At 34.5% G+C, this 10,983-nt stretch overlaps 1 protein-coding gene across 1 annotated transcript; it reads left to right on the forward strand.

Annotated features, from left to right (window-relative positions):
• Positions 1-1,938: 1,938 nt before the first annotated feature.
• On the forward strand, positions 1,939-6,313 carry LOC105793735 (COP9 signalosome complex subunit 2). Its single transcript, XM_012622583.2, has 12 exons — positions 1,939-2,044; positions 2,161-2,253; positions 2,878-2,956; positions 3,324-3,564; positions 3,717-3,791; positions 3,874-4,008; positions 4,302-4,489; positions 5,066-5,134; positions 5,234-5,324; positions 5,422-5,556; positions 5,697-5,809; positions 5,902-6,313. The coding sequence occupies exons 1-12, from the start codon at positions 2,035-2,037 to the stop codon at positions 5,990-5,992; spliced, it is 1,320 nt and encodes a 439-aa protein (XP_012478037.1). The 5' UTR covers positions 1,939-2,034; the 3' UTR covers positions 5,993-6,313.
• The last annotated feature ends 4,670 nt before the right edge of the window (positions 6,314-10,983 follow it).

Below are 10,983 nucleotides of genomic sequence, written 5' to 3' on the forward strand. Positions count from 1 at the left end.
TTAAAATTGTATTTAAATAGTTATGTTAAACTTGAAATAAATTGATATATAAGAAAATTAAAACAGTATATAACACAACAAATAAGATGAATATATATGGTTAATAAAACTGCCTCAATAATGTGGTTCAATCCTAAGAAATAAATAATTTAAATAATGTGAATTAATTCACAAGTGATTTTATAACCTAACTTGTTTACATATATAAATTCAAAAATAAAATCAAGTATAAATCGAAAATAGAATGTGATTGGACATGAAGACTAATTATCTAAATATATAGTTTAAAAATAGATTAAATATTTTAAAAATAACCATATTAAAAATCAATAACATAAAATATGCAACATGGATAACATTATATTTATAAAAATATAAAATATTTGTAGCAATATAATATTGTTATCCTCAATTTGGACTGAATTGGATCCTACAAGCCCAATGAGTAACATAATTGGATAGGAATTTTTACTTACCTATAAATATTCCAAAAATACCACATAGTAAGGGTATTCCTTTCCGCACAAAACCTTAATACGTTAAGTATTCATCTTTAAGTCCCTCTACCTGTTTGACTCTTGGCTTTAGAATGGGTGAATCGACTTTCTTTGTAATTGTCCTTCCTCCTATTTTCCATTCACTCTTTCTATCTCTCCACTTTTCCATCCAACCAAACATATTAGTCTCAAAATTTCATCTCTTAACTATTTTGATTTAATAATTGAAGTTCAATTGATAACACTGTAAAAAAACTTGTATTTAAATTGTATTATGTAAGATTTTTAAAATAAAAGAATTTGCTCATGTGGATGATATTACATAAGTAAATAATATGAAATAGTGCTATTTTTATTTTGGGTAAACTACACCCATGGTCACTTTTGTTTACCTTAGGTTACATTTCAGTCACTTATGTTTGAAATGTTACATTTTAGCCACTTACGTTATCGTGTTGTAACATTTTAGTCACTGAGCCGTTAATTATTGTTAATGGTGTAATGGTAAGCTGACGTGGCACGTTAAATAATCATTTCAAACAAAAATTTTAGGTTAAATTATACAATTGGTCCCCATAATTTTTTATTTTGAGCAATTTAATTCTTTTATGTTCTTTTAACTTTCTTTCTTTTTTTTTTCTTTATTTTCCATTCTCTTCTGCTTCTCCCTCTGTTTTCCTACCTTCTTTATTTCTTTTAACATACCAAGAAGTCGAATTGGTAGTGAAGAAAGAAGCATGGTATGAGTTTATGGGTTTTGGTTATAGGGTTTTGGTTATGGGTAAATGATGACAGTCGACTTCCTACTTCTTTTTTCACTGCCAATTCGACTTCCTAATATGTTAAAAGAAATGGGAAAGGTATGAAAACAGAGGGAGAAACAAAAGAGAATGGAAAAAAAGAGGAAATTTTAAAGAACATAAAAGAAAAAAAAATTAAATTACTTAAAACGAAAAAAATATGGGGATCAATTGTATAATTTAATCTAAAATTTTGTTTGAAATGATAATTTAATGTGCCACGTTAGCTTACCGTTACACCATTAACGACGATTAATGGCTCAGTGACTAAAATGTTACAACATGATAACGTAAATGACTAAAACGTAACATTTCAAACATAAGTGATTAAAAAGTAACCTAAGCTAAACAAAAGTGACCATGGGTGTAGTTTATTTTCAAAGTAGAGTGATAGCCGGTATTTTTATTTTCCCTACATAACTTACGTGGTATTTTAAATTGGTCACATCAATAAAAATGTTCATTTTAAAGATGTAGAGTCATCCCAATTGAACTTTAATGGAAATAGTAGAAGGACTAAATTGTGGAAATTAAAAGTAGAGGAGATACATTTTAATTATGAAAAGAGCAGAGGGATTGGAAACCAAAATTTATTTGCCTGATTATCGTTCTATTTAAACACAAAGTAAATTCAATTTAATATAATTTCACAAATCGACACCTTCACCTTCGCCTTCGCTTCTCTAATTTCCGAGAACACTGAAATTTACTGATCCTCCAGTTTTGTCAGAGTAACCATGGCTTCAGGTATCTCATTTTCTCTCTGATTTTCTTTTATTCAAATTCAAATTTTGTTTTTTAGCTTATATGTAAGTTTCGTTATAAGTTTATGATAAAGCCGATCGGTTTTTGGAACTGGGCAGATGCGGATATGGAAGATTATGGATTTGAGTACTCTGATGAGGAGCCTGAGGAGCAAGACGTTGATATTGAGAATCAATATTACAATTCCAAAGGTTCCTTTTTCTATTTTTATTTTTGCGCATATTATCTTCTAACCTCAAATTTTGACATGGTTATGATCAAGATTTGTTTCAACTTTACCTATAAAAGATTTTTTATGTTTCTTTTTATTTTTATATACTTCAACATTTTACCTTTGATTAGAGTTAACAGTTCACCTTTCGAATATGGTTGTGAACTGCTGCTAGGGTTTAAGTCTGTAAAATTGGGAAATTATTTTAGTTATAATTGCTGCGCAGTGTTTGAATAATAAACTGAACATGTTAGGCTGATTATGAGACCCCCGTCTTACTCTACTATCGCTGTTATTAGGTTTTAAATTAACGTTTTCCGGCTCTCTCTCTGTCTATCCCTCATTGGGTGAATATATGTTTTGTTGAGATCATTTTATTTTTTAAGTACTGTGCTTAGTGTTATGTATTTGTGTGCGAAAATGTGTTTGCATTTCCAGTGTCCTGATATCAGATACTAATTGGTCCCTAAATAGTATGTCCACTTCCATATAGCAGTGGTGGGTGAGAGATCAGGGGTTAATTCTGGTTGGATATAAAACCTTGTTAGTTGGTAATTATTGATTTCTTACTTTTTATCACTTATACTTCTTCTTTTTATAAAAGGTTTGGTAGAAGCAGACCCTGAAGGAGCACTTGTTGGTTTTTCTGAAGTAGTTAGCATGGAGCCTGAAAAGGCTGAGTGGTGAGTTCTCTGGAATTGACCTTTGTAGTTGTAACTTCAGGTATATTATGGTTATTTCCTAGCATTTCTGTAATCGTTGCCAATGCTTTTTTGTTTTCCTTTTTCTAAGCTTTCTTATGATTTTGCACATGCTAGCTATATAATATAAGAGCATATGCTGTTAGTTGCCTCTTCACTTTGGATGGACTTCTCTCTTATGTTAACTTTACAAAAGAACTCCATTTATATGAATAGATTCTTGCACGTTGCAGATTGTAGTTACTGTTTTATCTCTCCATTAAAAAAAATCATCTCATTCACCAAAAAAGTATGTATTTGGTTTGAGTCTTATCAGTATTCAATGGTGTGCTCATATTTTCTCTGTTAGGGGATTCAAAGCTTTGAAGCAAACTGTAAAGCTCTATTACCGTTTAGGGAAGTATAAAGAAATGATGGACTCATACAGGGAGATGCTAACATACATCAAATCAGCAGTGACACGAAATTACAGTGAAAAATGTATAAACAATATTATGGACTTTGTTTCTGGATCAGCTAGTCAAAATTTTGATCTCCTGCAAGAATTCTATCAGACCACTCTTAAGGCCCTTGAAGAGGCAAAGAATGAGGTTAGAAAGTATCTAATCTACAATATTCAGAGCTTTAGCATTATTTCAAGCTTTGATATTTTGCTTCTTATCACACTGAGACTTTGGTTTAAGACAAATCTATGGCTTCAGCATTTGTATCAAGCTCTGATGTATTTCTTCTTGTCATGCAGAGACTTTGGTTTAAGACAAATCTAAAGCTTTGCAAGATCTGGTTTGATATGGGCGAGTATGGGCGAATGAGCAAGGTATCTTCTCAAAACCTTTTAATTTCATTTATCCACAATATAGAATGTTATAACATAATCAGCTAATATATTGCACTCTCAGATTTTGAAGGAACTTCACAAATCATGTCAAAGGGAAGATGGTACAGATGATCAGAAAAAGGGAAGTCAGCTTCTGGAGGTATATGCAATTGAAATTCAAATGTATACGGAGACAAAGAACAACAAAAAGCTCAAGGTAAACGCCTTTCAAAATGAAATATGGATACAGAGTTAAAAAGGTCCATTTGAGCTGGTCCAGGATTTTTGGAAGCTTGGTTGAATATTCTTTATTTACTCGTGTGAAGTAAGCTACTCATTTAATTTAAAATCATGTACCCTTTACAACCTTGAATAGAAAGAACCTGTGTGTGTGTGTTGGGGGGGGGGGTGGTTCTCAAGCATTAATCATAATTTTTGTAGTTATCCTCCTAGCTTCTTAATAGAATCAATTGCGGTTTAGCTGAGTCTGAAATGTTGGACTAAATGCAGCAATTATACCAGAAAGCACTTGCTATCAAGTCTGCTATACCACATCCACGGATCATGGGAATAATCCGTGAATGTGGTGGCAAGATGCATATGGCTGAGCGTCAATGGGCTGAGGCAGCCACAGATTTCTTTGAGGCTTTCAAGAACTATGATGAAGCTGGGAATCAGAGACGCATTCAATGTCTTAAGTATGATTGCTGTTCCTATTTTTTATTCTATATGCATTTTTCTCATTTCGTATTTGATATTTACTCCTATCTCCCTCCTTCTCATCAGTATTATACTAGTAAAGCTCTGACATGAGAGCTAAAGCTCATTATCTGATACTTGATTGCTTGCCAGCCTTTGATATGGCACTAGGGTGGTCTACAGCAAATAAGTAACTTTTCTATAAATATGTCTGAAGTGGCTACTTTGAGGAAAAATGCTCACTTACAAAACTAATGTAAGAAAACAAAATTAATGTTCAACCTGAAAGGTTGAGGATAGATTATATAGAATGTTCAATATGTGGAGGAGATATGAAGAAAATCCCAGTCAGTGGAAACTAGGAGAGCAAAACTGAGAGAAAAGTAGGGATAGACAAAATGAGAATGGAAGGAGAAAAATATCTGACAAGAGCACAAATAAAAATGATAGGCTACGGTGTGAACAGAAAGAGAGAAAAATAAGTCATTGGATGCCTTCTATAAATGCCTTGTTTGTACTCCTTTTACCCAATTGGATAAAATTTCAAATTGATTGTTTTATCGTGTCATTTCCAGATACCTTGTTCTGGCTAATATGCTTATGGAATCCGAAGTTAATCCTTTTGATGGCCAGGAAGCAAAGCCGTAAGTTCTTTTATATCTATACCATTTCTCTCTCTCTCTCTCTCTCTCTCTCTCTCTCTCTCTCTCTCTATTTATATATCCTGATTGCTATTCCTACAGGTACAAAAATGACCCTGAGATTTTGGCAATGACAAATCTTATAGCGGCCTATCAACGAAATGAAATAATAGAGTTCGAAAAAATCCTCAAGGTTTGGAAAAATCTTAAGAGCATCTTTTTGCTTTCCTTATTGTTAAGCTTGGGACCTTTCTTTCCCCCTTTAGAGTTGCTAACTTGGACTTCCGCAGAGTAACCGAAGGACAATTATGGATGATCCATTCATCCGAAATTATATTGAAGATCTGTTGAAGAATGTCAGAACTCAAGTGCTACTTAAGCTAATAAAACCATATACAAGAATCCGGATCCCTTTCATATCAAAGGTGAAGGCTACAGTTTTATCTTTCTAGTCAGTTGTGTCAGATATTCTATTTAATTATTGATTCTTCTTTTATATGATAAAACTCTGGAGTTTTTTAAAAGGAGAATATATGATTAAACTCCTTGAGGTTTCAATATTCAGGAACTCAATGTGCCAGAAAAAGATGTTGAACAGTTGCTAGTTTCATTGATCTTGGATAATCGTATTGAGGGGCATATTGATCAAGTGAACCGGCTGTTGGAGCGCGGTGACAGGTCAGCTCTATTCCTTAATAATTACTACATAGTAGGGGTGGTTGAAGTTGAGCCTATGTGAACGTGATTTGACCTGTACTTATGCATGGCAGATCAAAGGGTATGAAGAAGTACACTGCTATAGATAAATGGAACACGCAGCTTAGATCCCTGTATCAAGCCGTCAGCAACAGGGTTTCCTGAGATTGCAAGTAAATGGTTATATGATATATCTGATTTCATCGTTCATTGAGGCCATAATAATATGCATTCTCAATTCTCATATTAGGTGATTTAGATAAGCAATTCGGAAAAAGAAAATGGTGTACCTAGAATCGGATGTTATATGTTTGGTTAGCCAAAGTTGTAGTTTTGTTGAATGAGCCAAAAGAAGAAAACATATTTGCCTGGTTGCAAGAATTTTGATTATGAGATTGACAGTCGTAATGTGAACAATAGAATATGGATTCTCTGCATTAAGTGCATATAAAATGTGGAATGTTGATGGCTGGTTGCTGTTGTCAATGCTTGCTTGGTAGAACTAGTATGTTATTGGGATTTTTCATATTTGCTAATGTACTTGTGTGTGATAATTATTTTTTGCAATAGAACTCGGTTCTTTTTATCTCAACCTAAATCACGGCAATCGGTTCAATTCGTAGATGTCAACAGTGCCTAGTTTTGGAGGTATGGTCGGCTCCAAATAATGAAGTGTTTATTAAATCACCAGATTTCAAATAGATGAAATTCTAGAATAGTTTAGAAATGAGTGAGACATAAATGGGTTTGAAGTTAGTTGGCACACTTTGATGTGTGGATTGTAGGAGGGACATACATACGTGGTAGATTTATTGATAAAGAATAATCTGATGCTGAATTGTGTCTCGATCTTGTACTGGAGCAGACGTGGCTAATAAGTCGCCAATTGTATTTATTCAAAAATAGGTATCAATTACCCCTCTGTTTATACTATTATTATATTTTTACGGTTACCATTCACCATTAAGAAAATTAGATGAATCATTCTTGCATTTGCATATTTCCATTTATGGGATTATTCTTCCCCATGTTATTTTTTAATTTCTAAAAATATTATATATTCAGGACATATATTTTCATCATTATCTTTATCATAATAAATACTCTCTGTTTTTCTAGTTTCTTTTACTTTTTGTTTTCCCTGAAGTATGAAAGATCCTACCTTCGCCATCTTAATCAGAATCACCTCCAAGATCTCGCAGTGCACCATTTATGAGCTTTCGCTCTCGGGTTGTCGTCTAATTCTTTAATTTTCATAAAATCATTGCTGCTTCATTTTCTTAAATTAATATTGAGCATTATAATGAAAATTTTATAATAAAAATCATTAAAACTAAAATAATCATAGAAGTACAATTTTATAAAAAAAATTACTTTTCAGATTTAATTTTCTTTCTTTCTTTTTTTTTTTTTGGAGCAAAGATTTGATCAATTTTAGTAATTTAACAATTCCATAAAAAAAATAGCAGCACTTTCTAATAAAATTATTAATAATTAACGAAGTTATTAATAAGAAAATATGAATTTCTTAATAACAACTATTTTACCAATAAAGGCCTATTTTTAACTTTATTTACGGAAATAGGCTAACTTTTTCATTATTTACCAGGAAGGGTCGATTTTAGCAAAACGCATCCACGTAGGAGCGTTTTTGGGGAAAATTTCAGCAAAACGCATCTTTGGGGGAGCGATTTTGCCATGTTAGCACAAAACGTACTTACATGGACGCGTTTTAGCCCGTGTTTTTCTAGGGTTAGAGCTTTTTGCATGTTTAGTCTTTAGGGTTTTAGGATTTTGTTAAAATAATTTAGAGTTTTTGGTAGGTTTAGGGTTTAGGGTTTTTTAAATATTAATTAAATTAGGTTTTTGGGATTTTAAATAAATAAATTAAATTAGGGATTAGGGTTTTTAAGAGAATTAATTAAATTATGGTTTAAGTTTTTTATAAATAATTTTGTGTTTAGGGTTTAGGGAAAATTATATTGACAATATAAAAACTTTTATTTTTTTCTACAGTAGTTTCTGAAAAAATAATTTTGAGAAGACGTTCTGAAAAGATAATATAAAAAACGCTTCAAACATGATGCACTGTTAGCAAAATTACTTAAAAAAGCTCCCACGTGGATGCTCTTTTTTTTACAGTAGTTCCTGAAAAAATAATTATGAGAAAAAATAATTTTGAGAAGACGGTTCTGAACAAATGGTGTCAAAAACGCTTCAAGCAGGATACACTGTCAGTAAAATTGATGAAAAAAGCTCTCACGTGGATGCTCTTTTTCTACAGTAGTTCCTGTTTGGCCTTAGACTATAAATGAGCCAAATTTCATTCTCAGGTTGTATAAGTTACAGCAAGAAAAATTAAGGAGGCTAAGTAGAATAGAAATTGAAGATGAGCGAATGTATTAGTGCTGTTATTTGCTATGATGGTGAGGTCCGTAACACCAGGAATGACATTATTTTTTTATCGGAGAACACAGCGCCACTGGTTTTTAACCAGAAAATAGATTTGATAGGACTTCGTAAAAGAATTAGGCGTAAAATCTTCAGAACGATGCCAATGAGAGTTTCTTCTATTAAGTATTGATTTTGTGCTTCGATTGATCCCATGACATATGACTCATTTGATATCAAAGGTGGTCGTAACTTAGAGGCGATGGTGCAGACTCATCCAGCTAGTGGATCACCCTATCTTGAGTTACATGTACAATTTTTATCGCCAAATGAAGCATTTGTGATTTCAACATCTACTGCTGTTCGAAAAGAATACACGACCCCTGCTCGACACTCCGTTAGTGGGAGGTAGAACACGAAAGCCCCCGTGTTTGGTAGAAGTATAGAATACATAACCCCTGCACGACACTCGGTTAGTGGATGAGACATGCACCTCGATGGGTTGATGTTCGATGCTGGAAATACGTACTTGGGAATGACATCAACTTCTAGTGGTTGGCAATATACATCTGATTGGGGACGTTATGAAATATCCACAAGAAGGGATGATGTACTTCTTACGACATGCATCGGCGAGGGGACCTCGTGCGTTGTAAATGATGGTGGGTTGGATGATGAGTCCGACGTGGATCCACCTCGAGATCCCGATCCCGATGGTGCAGAATTTACATTATCTTCTAAATCGGAGCCTGGTCCAACTGAACCTAAAGATGTTGAAGGGGGTTTAAATAAAGAAGAAGAAGATCCGCGATTCAAGGCGTACTAGCTTTCAACCCACATGCATAATGTCAATCTATCAGTAGATGATGCGTTAGAGTTTCCAGATCTACCACACAGAAGGTGTGACCGTACAAGTTCGTCATTGGATTCAGGTGAATTGGAAGTTGGTAAGGAGTTTTCTAGTAAGGATAGTTTTCTTGGTGCATTGAAACAACATAGCATCATGAACGGGGTTAACTACAACGCGATTAAATCCAAATTCGAGAAGTTCGAAGCCAAGTTTGCAGTGCAAGACGGTACATGTTCATGAAAATCATGGTTTCGGTTAGGAAAAAGACAGGCTTGTGGAAGATAAAAAAGTACAAATGTCTACATACATGTGTTGTCTGTACAATATCACTGGGTGTTTAGGGTTTTTGATTAATACTGTTATTACATAATGTTGCATTATTTAATGTACTTTGTTGACAGGTGTTTCATAAGATCATCCTAAGATGGATTCAGATATGTTAGCTAGCTTAATACTATCGACGGTGAAGGCGTATCCCAAGATTTCTGTGTCGGTCTTAATTGCCAATATTCGTAGCCAATTGAGGTACACGCCCTCTTACCGCAAGGCTTGGATTGCTAAGCAGAATACGTTAGAAAAGATGCATAGTGAGTGGGACGCTTCATAGAATAAGATGTGGTAGTGGTGTCAAGTGCTGGAGAGGTACGTCTCAGGTTGCATAACAGACCTTGAAGCGGCACCTGCGTACTACAACAACTAATTGCTCCATGGATGCCAAGTGTTCAAGTGTCTGTTCTGGAGCTTTAAGCAATGCCGGGACGCATTTGTGTACTGCAAGCCATTGATACAAATTGGCAGTACCTTTATGTATGGTAGATATACCCATTGACTATTGCTAGCTGTGGCACAGGGTGGTGGTGGGAGAATCCTTCCAGTTGCGTTTACAATAACACTGGGGGAGTCAGGTGATGACTGTGATTTCTTTTTTTTCTAGGTTAAGGAGGTATGTCTGCCCCCAACCTGATATCTTTATTATATCGGATCGGGGTACTGGAATACTAGCCGCAATTGAGCGACAGGAAAGCCTATGGGATCGCACACACCATCAGTATTGTCTAAGGTATATTGTGTCCAACTACTACGGGCAATATCGGTCTACCACTGAATAACAACAAGTGACCAACATGGTATTTAATCTCTATTAATATAATTTTATTTGTAATATTCAATTTATTCTGAATGGAAGAGTGGTATGTAATTTTCGCTATCAACTTATATTGGCAGAGTACGAGATTAATAAAGACCGTTTTCATAAGATGTTGGCGATTTTGTGTTCAGTTAACGAATAAGGCACAGACTACCTCTGTAATATACCTTTCGAACAGGACACAAGCATATGACGACGGCCTACGATAGGGTCATATGACCTCAAACCTGGCTGAATGCATAAATTCTGTTCTAAAAGGAACGCGTCATTTGCCAATAACCTTAATTGTGCGAGAGATATTTTCGTTTAGCGACATTATTTCCAAAGCGAGCAGCGAGTTATAAAAGCCAAATGTAGGGAGGCCATATGTATGGTGTCGGAAGGTATTGCAAGAAATTAACAAGGCGAAGGCACGGACCAACATCATGCACACAGTGTGTCACGATTGCGACAACCTATGGTTTCGTGTGACGAAGTTTGACAGACCGAACCAAGGTATTACAAGTGGGCAATATCGTGTACACATGAGAAATAGGACTTGCGACAGTGGGATGTTTGACGCACTTTGTTATCCATGCGTTCATGCAATTACAGCTTGCTAGAATCTCCATTTGGATCCCATGAGATATGTCAACGAAGTGTAAAAAATAGAATACATGTACAATGTGTGGAGACACGTATTCCCACCGGTCCAGATGAACGTAAGTGACCGTCTGTATCACTTGCTCCGTTTAAGTTGTTATCGGATAGAGAATTACGTTGCAAACC

Source organism: Gossypium raimondii, chromosome 7 (genome assembly GCF_025698545.1).
Source record: "Gossypium raimondii isolate GPD5lz chromosome 7, ASM2569854v1, whole genome shotgun sequence".
NCBI classification, from domain to species: Eukaryota; Viridiplantae; Streptophyta; class Magnoliopsida; order Malvales; family Malvaceae; genus Gossypium; species Gossypium raimondii.